Source organism: Pleurodeles waltl, chromosome 3_1 (genome assembly GCF_031143425.1).
Source record: "Pleurodeles waltl isolate 20211129_DDA chromosome 3_1, aPleWal1.hap1.20221129, whole genome shotgun sequence".
NCBI lineage: Eukaryota > Metazoa > Chordata > Amphibia > Caudata > Salamandridae > Pleurodeles > Pleurodeles waltl.
In genome coordinates, this window is record NC_090440.1 from 395,398,442 (window position 1) to 395,415,640 (window position 17,199).

General features: G+C 44.8%; 1 protein-coding gene across 2 annotated transcripts in view; it reads right to left on the reverse strand.

Moving 5' to 3' along the window:
• IQGAP1 (IQ motif containing GTPase activating protein 1) overlaps nt 1–17,199 on the reverse strand; it is a 424,957-nt gene that overhangs the window by 256,547 nt on the left and 151,211 nt on the right. For both annotated transcript variants that reach the window (XM_069222592.1, XM_069222593.1), the window contains 2 exons: nt 16,694–16,781; nt 5,700–5,863 (listed from right to left, as the gene is read on the reverse strand). In XM_069222592.1, coding sequence (XP_069078693.1) covers nt 5,700–5,863; nt 16,694–16,781 — 252 coding nt within the window. The remainder of the gene's footprint in view (nt 1–5,699; nt 5,864–16,693; nt 16,782–17,199) is intronic.

Consider the following 17,199-nt stretch of genomic DNA (forward strand, 5'->3'; position numbering starts at 1 on the left):
AAGACAGTCTCAGTTGGACCACCATTGCTTCCGAACTGGTCAGTTTTTTGGGCAGAGAAGGGGGTTGTTTACTCACTGTTTGCTGAACTGGAAGGATTTCCTGCATTTCGAGAGTCATTTTGGCCTCTGAGTCCTTGTTGGAAACTATTTCCTCTTCGGCGGCGGAAGCCTCCTGGATGTCCTGCTCCTGTTCTGTGTCTGACATGATGCCTTGGATAGTGAAGATGTTGGGCATTTCTTCAACTTCTTGCCGCTGCATTTCTCGGGGACGGGCTCTTCTGTCTTGTAAAGTCTTTTTCAACCAGAACGACTGACAGACTTCACAGTCTTCTTCCCTATGTTCCGGCGAGAAGCAGAGGTTACAGACCTGATTTTAATCGGTCTGAGGGAATTTGGAGTGACACTCCTGACAGAAACGCAAAGGCATCTGTTCCATCAGGCTTTCATTCTCTGAGATGTAGGATGGAGAAAATAGCCACCCAAAGAGCGCGGCCCGAGGGACTTGAACAGAAGAGTTTGATACAACAAAAATGTATTAGATCCCGAAACGCAATGGGATAAAGAGAAATGCATTACTAACGGGTTTGGAGGGATTTCCCGAACGGAAGAGACTTCATATGGTCTGGAACTGGAGCTCAGAGAGAACACAACCAGACGCAACTGCAGAAGAACACAATCTGAAGATGGAATTCAGGGCCATACACATTGCCATCAAGAGGAGTAGTCACTCTACCGCGTGACTCAAAAGACTTTTAGAAGAAAAACAACTTGCAACCTTCTAGACCCAACACTAGATGGCGGACGTATGCAGAGCATGTGTATCTACAGCCACACATGCAATCAAACATAATATTTTTTGGTGTAGTCACAGTATAAACATTTTTGAACATTCATTTTACAGTGGAACGCACTCTATTTGTCATAGAGATTTGGACTTAGATCTTCAGATAGTTTATAAACAAAGGGTTTGCCTTGCAATTAATGGTACTTCTGTGGCAGTCATCTCTCTTCACAGATGATACAGACTGGAGGGGAACCAAAGGTGGGACAGATCTGATCATATGCTAGTCTATTAATTAAATGTGGCAGCTTTGGTTAAACTCTCCGGTGGGACAGGGTGACACCGGGAATGCCAAAGAGCCGAAGTTGCAACCATATTGCAAGGGTGGTGCTAAGGCTTGGACAGCAGTTTGGAAGTCAGAAATGAACAGCTGCAGCTTGATTCTGCATAGTTGTGATAACTGGTACCACATTGTGATTCCTTGTGATTATGAGTTTTGAAGAAGAGATCACCCTTGTCATTCTGAATTTATTTTTGTTTGCGGTGACAATCTGTTAGTGAAACAGTTCAAGATCTAGATTTGTCGGGTAATGAGCTACTCCATGATGCTGATGGTGTTGAGGAGGTTTAAGTCTTGAATGTAGAAATGGGTGGGGGGGGGTAGACTTGTAAATGGAAATGATCTAAATGATGTAGGTGTTGCTGTTCCACGTGGCAGATCAGATCATAGGTAGTGACCTCTGAGGCAGCATGTTTTAATGGGACCTCCCTGTCACAATATTAAATAGAACAAAAGAGAGTATGATGATTCAGGTTTCTAATGTCATCCTCACCTGTTCTAATACTGTGACAGGTTGTAGGGATGTCCAAAAATATTTTTTTTTTGCCTTTCCATAATTTTAATATGGTCTCATAGTGATTTCCTGGGGGGTGGTGAGCAAGTATATCCAATCTGGGGGGTCATGCAAGGGTCATCTGTTGTACGTTTTTGGTCCCTCCTTTTTATGTACAGTATTCCCATTCCCTACAGTTTAATATATGTTGTGTACTCTTTCCTATAATCTTCCTCAACTGCTTCAGTGGTTTCTCACAGGTCAACCGTTTACCTAAAAACCTAAATATTCACTTTCTGGCTAACCTATATTCTGACCACACAAACACAGGGAAGAGCTTGGCTGCCAGGACACTTTCTCTGCTCCTACAGTAAAAAAGCAATGCTTGTTTAGCGTTACAAAATCTGACAGCAAACACCGTTCAATGTGTTTTTATTTAATGTATACGTTTTTTCTGTAATAAAGAATATATGTTATAGTTTCTGAATTCTGAATTAGGGCAGAAACGTCCAAGGAGTTAGAATATCCAGCTTGACCTTTTAATGACCCCATATTAAATGTATGACCTATGTTGTCTTTGCCTAAACCCATCATCCACCACACATTTAACAGCACTGCCAAATGTCACAACTTTATGCACTGTTGATTAAAGATGCAGTGTTCCTTGAAGAAACTCTTTAATACATACAAATACGTAGTACACAAAATGAAAAAAAAGTTATTTGAATATGGCGTGTGTATGCATTTCCTTCATTAAAACATAAGGAACAGTGACAATGCTTTAAAGTAAACAAAATATATACTAATATTCAAAGACACACAAATTAAGCACCGTTTCCGATGACTGTACTATTATATTCAGCATTCGTTAAAAAATCACAACCTTCTAACTTATTGAGTGTTTATTTAGTCTCACTGTATTGCCATGCATCATCTTAGGCTGTAGATGCACTAGTGCAGTGGTTCCCAACCTGTGGTCCGGGGACCCCTGGGGGTCGGCGTAGCCTCCTCAGGGGGTCCGCGACTGCTTGGAAAATTAAATTATATTAACAGATTAGATACCCAGCTTTTAGTAATGAGTCAGTGGGGGTGTAGGAAGTTGGCTCTGTATGCACTATTTCAAAGTAAGGAATAGTATGCACAGAGTCCAAGGGTTCCCCTTAGAGGTAAGATAGTGGCAAAAAGAGATAATACTAATGCTCTATTTTGTGGTAGTGTGGTCGAGCAGTAGGCTTATCAAAGGAGTAGTGTTAAGCATTTGTTGTACACACACAGGCAATAAATGAGGAACACACACTCAAAGACAATTCCAGGCCAATAGGTTTTTGTATAGAAAAATATATTTTCTTAGTTTATTTTAAGAACCACAGGTTCATGATTTACATGTAATACTTTAAATGAAAGGTATTACAGGTAGGTACTTTAGGAACTTTGAATTAGCAAAATAGCATATATACTTTTCACATAAATCACATATAGCTATTTTAAAACTAGACAGTGCAATTTTCAACAGTTCCTGGGGGGGAGTAAGAGTTTGTTAGTTTTTGCAGGTAAGTAAACCACCTACGGGTTTCAAGTTTGGGTCCAAGGTAGCCCACCGTTGGGGGTTCAGAGCAACCCCAAAGTTACCACACCAGCAGCTCAGGGCCGGTCAGGTGCAGAGGTCAAAGTGGTGCCCAAAACGCATAGGCTTCAATGGAGAAGGGGGTGCCCCGGTTCCAGTCTGCCAGTAGGTAAGTACCAGCGTCTTCGGAGGGCAGACCAGGGGGGTTTTGTAGGGCACCGGGGGGGACACAAGTCCACACAGAAAGTACACCCTCAGCAGCACGGGGGCGGCCGGGTGCAGTGTGCAAACACGCGTCGGGTTTCAATGGGAGACCAAGGGGTCTCTTCAGCGATGCAGGCAGGGAAGCGGGGGGCTCCCCGGGGTAGCCACCACCTGGGCAAGGGAGAGGGCCTCCTGGGGGTCACTCCTGCACTGGAGTTCTGATCCTTCAGGTCCTGGGGGCTGCGGGTGCAGAGTCTTTACCAGGCGTCGGGATCTGAGGAGCAGGCAGTCGCTGTCAGGGGGAGCCTCGGGATTCACTCTGCAGGCGTCGCTGTGGGGACTCGGGGGGGGCAACTCTGGCTACTCACGGTCTCTCAGTCGCCGGGGAGTCTTCCCTGAAGTGTTTGTTCTCCACAAGTCAAGCCGGGGGCGTCGGGTGCAGAGTAGCAAGTCTCACGCTTCCGGCGGGAAACGCAGGTTGTTTTAAAGTTGCTCCTTTGTTACAAAGTTGCAGTCTTGGGTGAACAGAGCCGCTGTCCTCAGGAGTTCTTGGTCCTTCTAGATGCAGGGCAGTCCTCTGAGGATTCAGAGGTCACTGGTCCCTGGGGAAAGCGTCGCTGGAGCAATGTCTTTAGAAGTGGGGAGACAGGACGGTAGAGCTGGGGCCAAAGCAGTTGGTGTCTCCGTCTTCTCTGCAGGGTTTTTCAGCTTAGCAGTCCTCTTCTTCTTAGGTTGCAGGAATCTGAGTTCCTAGGTTCTGGGGAGCCCCTAAATACTGAATTTAGGGGTGTGTTTAGGTCTGGGAGGGCAGTAGCCAATGGCTACTGTCCTTTAGGGTGGCTACACCCTCTTTGTGCCTCCTCCCTGAGGGGAGGGGGGCACATCCCTATTCCTATTGGGGAATCCTCCATCTGCAAGATGGAGGATTTCTAAAAGTCAGAGTCACCTCAGCTCAGGACACCTTAGGGGCTGTCCTGACTGGCCAGTGACTCCTCCTTGTTTTTCTCATTATCTCTCCTGGACTTGCCGCCAAAAGTGGGGGCTGTGTCCAGGGGGCGGGCATCTCCACTGGCTGGAGTGCCCTGGGGCACTGTAACACGAAGCCTGAGCCTTTGAGGCTCACTGCTAGGTGTTACAGTTCCTGCAGGGGGGAGGTGTGAAGCACCTCCACCAAGAGCAGGCTTTTGTTTCTGTCCTCAGAGAGCACAAGGGCTCTCACCACATGGGGTCAGAAACTTGTCTCTCAGCAGCAGGCTGGCACAGACAAGTCAGTCCTGCACTGAACAATTGGGTAAAATACAGGGGGCATCTCTAAGATGTCTTCTGTGTGCATTTTTTAATAAATCCAACACTGGCATCAGTGTGGGTTTATTATTCTGAGAAGTTTGGTACCAAACTTCCCAGTATTCAGGGTAGCCATTATGGAGCTGTGGAGTTCGTTTTTGACAGACTCCCAGACCATATACTTTTATGGCTACCCTGCACATACAATGTCTAAGGTTTTGCTTAGACACTGTAGGGGCATAGTGCTCATGCACCTATGCCCTCACCTGTGGTATAGTGCACCCTGCCTTAGGGCTGTAAGGCCTGCTAGAGGGGTGACTTACCTATGCCACAGGCAGTGTGAGGTTGGCATGGCACCCTGAGGGGAGTGCCATGTCGACTTAGTCATTTTCTCCCCACCAGCACACACAAGCTGGCAAGCAGTGTGTCTGTGCTGAGTGAGGGGTCCCTAGGGTGGCATAAGACATGCTGCAGCCCTTAGAGACCTTCCCTGGCATCAGGGCCCTTGGTACCACGGGTACCAGTTACAAGGGACTTACCTGGGTGCCAGGGTTGTGCCAATTGTGTAGACAATGGTACATTTTAGGTGAAAGAACACTGGTGCTGGGGCCTGGTTAGCAGGGTCCCAGCACACTTCTCAGTCAAGCCAGCATCAGTATCAGGCAAAAAGTGGGGGGTAACTGCAACAGGGAGCCATTTCTTTACAGGGGGTCCCCGAATTTCAGTAATGATAAAGTGGGGTCCACAGAAGTCAAAAGGTTGGGAACCACTGCACTTGTGAAATCAATAGTCTTCACTTGATGCATCACGTACAATGCTGTAACAGACACACACAAGCACAATGAAAGAAATATACAGGCACTGGTATATTTAGGTATGCCCGTTCATTAACTTGCTATAGTCTACCTTAACATGACCACACTCTTTGACATGTAATTGATAGAGTTCGAACTTTCATTGCTGAATAATTTTGACATAAGGATCAACGCGTGCACAAGCTAGGACTGAGTGGTTTTTATCTTTGTTTCCATACCTCATTCCTCTGCTGCTTATCAGCCTGGAGTTGCTTCATGTACCATTCACTGTTTTCACGCAGCAACCCACGGAGTCCTAGCACTTGTAACCTCAGAGCCTCAAACAAGGCTAGTGTATCTCCCTGGTCCAAAGCCAAGTCCACTTTCTCTATTGCTGCTTGCACTGTGGGAATAAAGGTTAAACATTTACTACTAAAACATAAACATGCAAAAAATCGTTCACAGAAACACCCAAATCTCAGATCCCATCTTACTTAAAAGCTCAGGTTACAACTACTGCTTTTAATAGGGTTCAATATCAATAATCAAGCACTTAGGGCTGATTTAGAACTCAGAGAGGGATTACTCTGTCACAATGGTGACGGATATCCCGTACGTCGAATTCTAAATCCCACTGGATAGAATGGGATTTAGATTTTGGCAGACGGGATATCCACCACCGTTACTACGAAGTAATGTGTCTGCCGAGTTGTAAGTCAGGCCCTTACTCTGCAGACCCACTAAAACGAGAAAACAAATTTGCTAGTGATTGAAAAAGTTGTTACCTTGATATGTATTATACAGAGACTCAGACATTATTACCTACCTGCAGCAGGAACTTGGAACTGTGAGAAATGTATATTAATAGGCAAAAAGGCAGTGGCATTCCCACATGGGCCCTCCTCACTATCCATCTTGTCAACCAGAAGAACAGAGATCGATATGTTATAAGGCCAAAGTCAATGATGGTGGTTCTAAATACCAAGGAGAGATGCTCATTATGGAAAGAGCTTGATTTACTGGGTTAAGAAACAAGTCCTTATCGCAAATGTTGTGTGGACTATGGATCTACATTCTTTTCAGGCTGCTAAGAAGTGTTGAGTGGAGAGAGAAAACACTGGAAAACCACTTGCATGCTAAAATGATTCTGTACCAGTCGCACAGAACTGTGCTTTATTCCTGGTCACATTTATAATGAAAATGTCACTTACCCAGTGTACATCTGTTCGTGGCATCAGTCGCAGTAGATTCGCATGTTCTGCAATAGCTCGCCATCTGGTGTTGGGCCGGAGTGTTACAAGTTGTTTTTCTTCGAAGAAGTCTTTCGAGTCACGGGACCGAGTGACTCCTCCTTTTGTCTCCATTGCGCATGGGCGTCGACTCCATCTTCGATTGTTTTTCCCCGCAGAGGGTGAGGTAGGAGTTGAATTGTAGTAATAGTGCCCATGCAATGGAGTGACTAAGTATGCACCTATTTAAGGTTGAGATGATACATATATAAATAATTGAAGGTAACTTCCAAACTGCTACAGGCTCCCGGGGAGGCGGGTGGGCACATGCGAATCTACTGCGACTGATGCCACGAACAGATGTACACTGGGTAAGTGACATTTTCAGTTCGATGGCATCTGTCTCTGTAGATACGCATGTTCTGCATAGACTAGTAAGCAGTTATTTCCCCAAAAGCGGTGGATCAGCCTGTAGGAGTGGAAGTAGTCTGAAATAATGTTCTTAATACAGCTTGACCTACTGTGGCTTGTTGTGCGGATAACACGTCTACACAGTAGTGCTTGGTGAATGTGTGAGGCGTAGACCATGTGGCTGCCTTACATATTTCTTGCATTGGGATGTTTCCTAGAAAGGCCATGGTAGCACCTTTCTTTCTGGTTGAGTGTGCCCTTGGTGTAATGGGCAGCTGTCGTTTAGCTTTAAGGTAGCAGATTTGGATGCATTTAACTATCCATCTGGCTATACCTTGTTTTGAAATTGGGTTTCCTGCATGAGGTTTTTGAAATGCAATAAAGAGTTGTTTAGTCTTTCTGATGTTTTTTGTTCTGTCAATGTAATACATCAATGCTCTTTTGACATCTAATGTATGTAGCGCCCTTTCAGCTACGGTATCTGGCTGTGGAAAGAACACTGGAAGTTCCACTGTTTGATTTAGATGGAACGGTGAAATAACCTTTGGCAAAAATTTAGGATTGGTCCTTAAGACGACTTTATTTTTGTGTAGTTGTATAAAAGGTTCCTGTATTGTAAACGCCTGAATCTCGCTTACTCTTCTTAGGGAAGTAATGGCGATGAGAAATGCCACCTTCCAGGTTAGGAACTGTATGTCGCAGGAGTGCATGGGTTCAAAAGGTGGACCCATAAGTCTAGTTAGGACAACATTTAGGTTCCATGAAGGAACAGGTAGTGTTCTTGGTGGTATAATTCTCCTAAGGCCCTCCATGAATGCTTTAATGACTGGTATCTTATATAGGGAAGTTGAATAGGTAGTCTGCAGGTATGCAGAAATTGCTGCAAGGTGTATTTTAATGGAAGAGAAAGCTAGGTTAGATTTTTGTAAGTGAAGCAAGTAACCCACTACATGTTCTGGAGTTGTGTGTAATGGTTGTATTTGATTAATATGGCAGTAGCAAACAAACCTCTTCCATTTACTTGCATAACAGTGCCTGGTGGATGGCCTTCTGGCCTGTTTTATGACTTCCATACATTCTTGGGTAAGTTGTAAGTGCCCGAATTCTAGGATTTCAGGAGCCAGATTGCTAGATTCAGCGATGCTGGATCTGGGTGTCTGATCTTTTGGTTGTGCTGTGTCAACAGATCTGGCCTGTTGGGCAATTTGATGCAGGGTACCACTGATAGGTCTAGCAGCGTTGTGTACCAGGGTTGCCTTGCCCAAGTTGGTGCTATCAATATGAGTTTGAGTTTGCTTTGACTGAGTTTGTTTACCAGGTAAGGAAGGAGAGGGAGAGGAGGAAAAGCGTAAGCAAATATCCCTGACCAGTTCATCCATAGGGCATTGCCTTGGGATTGTTTGTGTGGGTATCTGGATGCGAAGTTTTGGCATTTTGCGTTCTCCCTTGTCGCAAACAAGTCTATCTGAGGTGTTCCCCAGAGTTTGAAATAAGTGTTCAGAATTTGGGGGTGAATTTCCCATTCGTGGACCTGTTGATGATCTCGAGAGAGATTGTCTGCGAGTTGATTTTGGATCCCTGGTATAAACTGTGCTATTAGGCGAATTTGGTTGTGAATTGCCCAATGCCAAATTTTTTGTGCTAGCAGGCTTAACTGCGTGGAGTGCGTCCCCCCCTGCTTGTTTAGATAATACATTGTTGTCATGTTGTCTGTTTTGACGAGAATGTATTTGTGAACTATTATTGGTTGGAAGGCTTTTAGTGCTTGAAAAACTGCTAGAAGTTCTAGGTGATTGATATGCAGTTTTGTTTGATGTACGTTCCATTGTCCTTGTATGCTGTGTTGATCGAGGTGTGCTCCCCACCCTGTCATGGAAGCATCTGTTGTTATTACGTATTGTGGCACTGGGTCTTGGAAAGGCCGCCCCTTGTTTAAATTTATGTTGTTCCACCACAGAAGCGAGAGGTAAGTTTGGCGGTCTATTAACACCAGATCTAGAAGGTGACCCTGTGCTTGAGACCACTGTGATGCTAGGCATTGTTGTAAGGGCCTCATGTGCAGTCTTGCGTTTGGGACAATGGCTATGCATGAAGACATCATGCCTAGGAGTTGTAATACCATCTTTGCCTGTATCTTTTGTGTTGGATACATGCGTTGTATGATGGTGTTGAAATTTAGAATTCTTTGTGGACTTGGAGTGGCTACTCCCTTTGATGTGTCTATTATGGCTCCTAGGTATTGTTGTACCTTGCGCGGCAGAATGTTGGATTTTGTAAAGTTGACGGTGAACCCGAGTTTGAAGAGGGTTTGTATGATCTGATTTGTGTGATTTGAGCACTGTATGAACGAATGGGCCTTGATTAGCCAGTCGTCCAAATATGGGAACACATGTATTTGCTGCCTTCTTATGTGTGCAGCGACTACCGCTAGACATTTGGTAAAGACTCTTGGTGCGGTTGTTAATCCGAAAGGCAGTACCTTGAATTGGTAATGTATTCCTTTGAATACAAACCTTAGGTATTTCCTGTGCGATGGGTGTATTGGTATATGGAAATAAGCATCCTTGAGGTCTAAAGTTGCCATGTAGTCGTGTAGTTTTAGCAATGGCAATACTTCTTGTAGTGTGACCATGTGGAAGTGGTCTGATTTGATGAAAGTGTTCACTACTCTGAGGTCTAGGATTGGTCTCAGTGTTTTGTCCTTCTTTGGTATCAGAAAGTACAGTGAGTAAACTCCTGTGTTTATTTGTGTCTTTGGCACTAATTCGATTGCATTCTTTTGCAATAGTGCCTGCACTTCTATCTCCAGGAGATTGGAATGGTGTGTTGTTAGATTTTGTGCTTTTGGTGGTATGTTTGGAGGGAATTGAAGAAATTCTATGCAATAACCATGTTGGATAATTGCTAGAACCCAAGTGTCTGTAGTGATTTTCTCCCATGCTTTGTAATAATGACCTATTCTTCCCCCCACTGGTGTTGTGTGGAGGGGGTGAGTGACATGTGAGTCACTGTTTAGTAGTAGGGGTTTTGGGGCTTTGAAATCTCCCTCTATTTCTAGGGAATTGCCCTCCTCTATATTGTCCCCGAAAACCTCCTCTATACTGTCCCTGGTAACTGGACGGTGTGGCTTGTGAGGTGCTGGCTTGTGTGCTTTGACCCCGAAACCCCCCTCGAAAGGGCGTTTTACGGAATGTGCTGTAATTCCCTCTGCTCTGCGGGGAGTAGAGTGCGCCCATGGCTTTGGCAGTGTCTGTATCTTTTTTGAGTTTCTCAATCGCTGTGTCCACTTCTGGACCGAACAGTTCTTTTTCATTAAAAGGCATATTGAGAACTGCTTGTTGAATCTCTGGTTTAAATCCAGACGTTCGGAGCCATGCATGCCTTCTGATAGTTACAGATGTATTAATTGTCCGTGCAGCTGTATCTGCAGCGTCCATGGAGGAGCGTATCTGGTTGTTGGAGATGGCCTGTCCCTCTTCAACCACTTGTTTTGCCCTATTTTGTAAGTCCTTGGGCAGATGTTCAATGAGATGTTGCATCTCGTCCCAGTGGGCTCTGTCATAGCGCGCAAGTAGTGCCTGGGAGTTCGCGATGCGCCACTGGTTTGCAGCTTGTGCTGCGACTCTTTTACCAGCTGCATCGAACTTGCGGCTTTCTTTATCTGGGGGTGGTGCATCTCCAGATGTGTGAGAGTTGGCCCTTTTCCTAGCTGCTCCTACAACGACAGAGTCTGGTGGCAGCTGTGTAGTGATGAAAGCCGGGTCCGTAGGAGGCGGCTTATACTTTTTTTCCACCCTTGGTGTGATTGCCCTACTTTTGACCGGCTCCTTAAAGATGTCTTTTGCGTGCCGGAGCATACCAGGGAGCATAGGCAGGCTTTGGTATGAGCTGTGGGTGGAGGAGAGTGTGTTGAATAAGAAATCATCCTCGACCTGTTCTGAGTGGAGGCTTACGTGGTGAAATTGTGCTGCTCTAGCCACCACTTGAGAGTACGCGGTGCTGTCTTCTGGTGGAGATGGCTTTGTAGGGTATGCCTCCGGACTGTTATCTGACACTGGGGCGTCATATAGGTCCCATGCGTCCTGATCTTGGTCACCCTGGCTCATGGTGGTGTGAGCTGGGGAGTGTGATGGAGTTTGTGCTGGTGAAACGTTAATCACGGGCGGAGGAGAGGGTGGTGGTGTAACTCTTTTCACCACTTTTGGTTGTGGTGTTTGTTCCGTCTGGAACTCCAACCTTCTCTTTCTCCTAATGGGGGGAAGGGTGCTTATTTTTCCTGTCCCCTGCTGAATGAAGATACGCTTTTGCGTATGGTCTACATCAGTTGCTTGTAGCTCTTCCTCAAACCTATGCTTCTGCATTTGGGAGGTTAGCGAGTGCTCTTCTGTATAAGAGCCTGAAGCTGGGTCGCTTGCAGTCTGTTTCGGCATCGAAACTTTGTCTGCGTGTTTTTTCGGCTCCGAGGTGACTTTTTTCCTTTTCGGGGCCGAAACCTCTCGGCGTCGATCTGTTTCGGTGCCGCTGTCTCGGCGTCGAGCCGTGTCCACACCGGCATCTCGGTGTCGAGGCTTGTCTCCAGCACTTTCTCGGTCCCGAGAAGGCTGCGTGCCGGTGTCTCGACCGGAGTCAGACGATCTCGGCACTGTTTGGGCCTTTTTCGGTGCCGACGGTCGGTCACCGATTTTATGGGTCGAGCCATGGCCTGGTGGCAGTGGCGTCCCCTGGGCCTTGTAAATGTTCCTTTGAGTGGATTTCGACGTCTTACTCACGGTTTGTGTATCGTCGAATCCTTCGGAGTCTGAGTCTTGGATCGAGAAGGTACCTTCCTCTTCTTGTTCCTCGAACTCCCGTTGGGCTGTCGGAGCGGACGCCATCTGAAGTCTTCTGGCTCGACGGTCTCGGAGTGTTTTTCGGGACCGGAACGCACGACAGGCCTCGCAGGTGTCTTCGCTGTGCTCAGGTGACAGGCACAGGTTGCAGACCAAGTGTTGGTCTGTGTAGGGGTATTTATTGTGGCATTTGGGGCAGAAACGGAACGGGGTCCGTTCCATCGGCGTTCTTCAGCACGCGGTCGGGCCGACCAGGCCCCGACGGAGGATCGAAAAAACTACCCCAAAGGGCACCGGAGCTCTTCGATCTTCGATGCGGTGTTGAATCTAAGTACGCCGATCCCGAACGCAACAATACCGACGAAAATCTTCCGAAATTAGCTAATTTTCTGTTCCGAAACTCGGAGCGACAGGAACACGTCCGAACCCGATGGCGGAAAAAAAACAATCGAAGATGGAGTCGACGCCCATGCGCAATGGAGACAAAAGGAGGAGTCACTCGGTCCCGTGACTCGAAAGACTTCTTCGAAGAAAAACAACTTGTAACACTCCGGCCCAACACCAGATGGCGAGCTATTGCAGAACATGCGTATCTACAGCGACAGATGCCATCGAACAATTAAGTACGGCAGATCTCCCCAGTAGATGTCTCAAAGGATGTCACAATAGTGAAAAATGTTTCCTGAAGAATGAGCACAAATACCTTCAGAGTTTTGTGTCTACATGTAGGAATAAATAATAATAACTAATTAGATATTAAAGAATAGTAAAACACCATATGCCAGAAAAATAAGAAAAACTACCTTTGTAGTCTTAGTATGTTGTAAACAAAATTCCAATTCTCCTGGACATATGAGCTGTGGGCAATAAACAGCCATAGCTATGCTCATGGTTCCGAAGGGCATCCTTAACAGTGAGCACCAAATGCAGATGTGTACTAAGGACTTACATTGTAAGATAATAGTCAAAATAAAAAACATGGCTTTCAGATCAATTACGTTTTAAGCCACAAATGTAAAGTGAATATTATTTAACCATGGAAAGAATGAGTACCCTGTCCCATGTCAGACTTGGTTCATTCGTTCATATCAGGGTTGGACTTTCCTCAATTAGTAATGTAATTAACAGAAGAAATTAAGACATCACTACTGTAACTTACTAGTTCTGCTGCCCACTAAAATAAGTAATTAGGGTGTTTTGCTGCCATAACCAGTGATAAGAGGTGCCTGCTAACAGGAAGATTCCAAGACTTGTGGTCTCACCACCATGCGTCCTCATGTGTAAAGAAAGAACCATGGTGAAAATGCTACCATGGTACTTTGCATCCAAAAAGGTCATGCAGAAAATGCAGTAACCTATTTAGTTTTAGGAAGAATGCCCACACCTATGAAGATTGTTTTGCCATCTCTTCTTGAGGGCACTTCAACAGCAATACATTCCTCAGTGGCCACTTTTTCACCAAGATTTGAAGCATCATCTTGGAGATAGAGCGCTAAATTGATTGTCACGATTTAAGCAGCAGAGGATCCCAGAACAAAATGCATGTCATTCACAGAGACGTGCACCACTGGAAAAGAAAAGTTACTTAAAGGGTCTTACCCAAGAGAAAGTATGTGGCAGTTTGGCAGGGAATAAGACCAATCTCCCTCTGCAACAATGAAGTGGATAAGGATTCTCCTGGTTGGGAGCATGAATTGCATCGAGCATATTTTCTTATTGGCAGGCGGTACATAGTGAATAGCCATGACTCACTGTTATAAATCCCAGTATGATTGAAGCTCCAGGTCATCTTAGATGGCTGCTTACTACTAGGCTGCTCATTTGATATTGTGACTAAATGGCCCTTTGACTCCAGCCCAGCACTGGCAATGGGCCTGGCATTCACAATGGGGAACAATCACTGCATTTTCTATACAGGGACATAGCATTCACAACTCTCACTCTTACTAAAGCAACAGTATTTAAGGTATGGCAAACGACAATAGGGGAAGTGGGTGGCTGGTTTCTGTGGATGGGAAAACACTTGGATCTCAAAACTGGGTGGCCTCACAGAACTCCACAACTTTAACCCCTAGAGCAGTGGATCCCAACTGCTTAGAAAATCAAATAATATTAATAGATTAATAAAGGCTATGTGAATTAAAAAAGCTAAATGTAAATCTGAAAATGTCCTATAAACGTGAAGGAATTTAAAATTGGAGGCTAAAAATTAAGTGTCCTTGTTTAGATTCGTGGAAGTGCATCAAACAGAATGTAGTAAGGATCACTAGTGGCCTCAATTGAATTTAGAAAAGGTCCAACCGTCCCATTAAAATATTGATTTTTTTGTTTTTATATTTGTTTGTGAATCAAATAAATAATTAAATATTTTGGATATTTGTTTGAAAAATGCTTATTTCTGTATTTTTTGTGTACTTTGCAGTTCAAATCATCCAAAATGCTTAGGATGGGTCTCCTGCTTCAAGTAATGGCTCTGTGGGTGTCCCCGGATTCCAATAGTGATTCATTGGGGGTCCTTGGGTTCTAGTAATGATTAAGTGGGAGGTCCACAGGAGTCAAAAGGTTGAGAACTGCTGCCTTAGAGCCCCGTCGTCCCAAGAGCGGCTGACTGGCTGCAAGATACGGCTGAAAGGGCAGTAGCAGAAGAGCATCATATGCAGAAAAACTCCAAGAGATAACAGGCTTGAGGACGATCCTCAGGCCTGGGCGGCGATGCTGGCTAAACATCTAGAGCCCCTGGATGTCCGGCCCCTGTGAGAAGTGTGGCATGTATGAGGGTGGGTGGATAGAATCCTTGCCCGGGTGGGGTGGGTTGGGGAGTCAGGAGTGTGGTGGGGGGCTGGTGGATGCTGCAATTGTATGGCAACGGGTAGGGGCACATATGCAGTCCGGCTCTCGCAGAAGGACTTTTCATTCCTTCAAGCTATTGTTCTTTCCGTGTGTTGTCATAGAGCAATGGACGGAGGGAATAAGGAATTCGTTTTTTCACAAACTGTAATTTGATGCAATACGATTGTCTTATTCAAATGGCAACAACAATTTAGTGTTAAAAAAAAACAAACAAAAAAAAAAAAACTTTAACCACCCTAGAGGCCAAATTGCTAACAGGGAACACACATCAAAAAAAGATTTCTATGGGGCACAGTTCATTGGTTATGCAGACTCCAAACACTTTTGACCTGGTGATCCTCAGAGTGGTAAACAGCAATGATGCCCCACAAGAAGTTGCCATAGCTAGTCGGTGGCACATTATCCAACTCAAGAATTTACACCATATATGCATTACATGTAATCAACTGTGGCGGGTTGGGAAACTTGGCTCCTTCTGATTTCCTGTGTTGCAAAAGGAAGAGAGGAGATTTGATACACACCTCCAGTAAATGCCCCCAAACTAGTTCCTTCTGGTCGGGGTGAGATATATGTTAGAGGAAGTAAATGAGTGCCAATTAGATGCAGTTAACTCTACTACATATAATGTCTCACCTTGATACTAACAGACAAATTACTGTTGATGCATCTTGGGATTGCTGGGGCTCACAGGATATAGCCAAGGGCTGGTGAACCTTAGGCTCGCAGAGTCTGGACAGACGGGGATGTGGCATGGATTATTGTGGGTCCTTAGAGATCCCCTATATATATATCTCATGGGGATGTCCTCGATGGCCAACCAAGGAAACCTTAGGAAGCTGTTAGGGGTTGGGATAACGTAACTCTATTGAAAGATGTGAAAAGGTAAAAAAGTTTTAACTGATAGCTCCTTTGGGTGATTGGGGGTGACATATGCTAATGAAGCATGCATATTCGCTCTGTAAACGGAGTATGCTTGTGAAGGATCCACTGATCTTGGCTCCAAAATGTTTTGGTTGCAAGGTAAAAGCACTGTTTCTTCCCACAGAACGTTGCCTTGCATTATGATTTTATACTGAGTACCTTCCTCACACTGTGTTGTCAAGATACTGATCTGGATGGTGTCACTTTTTTCTAAAGGATAATTGGCTTTAGTTAAGCTCTAGTTCATCCAAAAGGTTTCATGGCGCTTGGTGAGTCACTGTGACAGATCTCATCTAATCATTACCACTATTGGGAAAACTAATAAGGAGGAAATGGAAGAATGTTTAAGTGGAAGGGAAGGTTGTAACTCAGAACATTACCAAGTTGAGTTTCCTACGTGGGAAAATTGCCAAGTTATGTTTCCAATGTGGGTACATTTGAGTTAGTTAGGACTATCATGTTACATTTCTTTAACCCATCACTATCTACATCTGTTTTATTTTACTAATGAATTTTACTGGGGCCATTATAGAGCACGGACCGAGCCCCAGAAGGCGGTAAAGCAGTGCACATATCAACAATCTATATACAGCACATGCAGGTGTGTTTACAATGCTGGAAGGATTGTTAGGAGGGGGTGTTTAGATCTTCTCAAACATTGCAGAATGAGGGTGAAAGTCTGAGGTGCAGGGAATGGTCATTCCAGACAGATGCATTAAGTTAATGCGTTTTCTTTAAAGATGAATGTAGCAAGTAGGAAAGCAAGTAGACAAAACGCAGTCAGATAATAAAAATACAGAAATCCACGCTCAGTTCTTAAAACAATGATTAGCTCGTGCAGAGCACAGATGAATGACAGACTCCCAAGCTGCGCTTAGTTTTAGCATCTTGACTGATAATCCCCATATGTAGCTCGTGACATGTAAATAACCTCCCTGTGACCCGATTATGTTTTCTTAGCTGCTCGTCATGGATGGTAGGATCGAGTCTTACAGTTGACTTTGTTGACATTGCCCTGTATCTCCGCTTGAGTCAGCAGCTCTTCATACACGTCCCTTTCGCCGGAGTTGTCGTTTCCAATCTGAAAATAAAGAAAAGGCCTTATTAAGGGGTTTCTAAAGTGAAGTTGAGTACTATTGAGAAGCTTGTTTTTCTGGCCTGTGACTAACAACATTTTTGCGAGGATGTGACAAGAAAAGTGAGCTTGCAGGCCAGTGTGCCTTTGCCTTAAAATCTGAAAATCCTCCATTCAGACTGACCCTTTACATATTTTTTGCAACTTTGTACTACAAATTGTTTTCGTCCTTCAAAAACATGTACAAATACCCAATCAATGGCACTTATTTTTTCACATTTTGCGGCATCCTTTTTTTTTCCCCAAGGGTACAATCCACTTTTTACTGTGCATTATACATTGCTCCGTAAGTCAACACTAAAAACATAATGAAGATGTACAACCTGTGTGATAAACACTACCTAGGCTCGCGAACTGTAGTGCT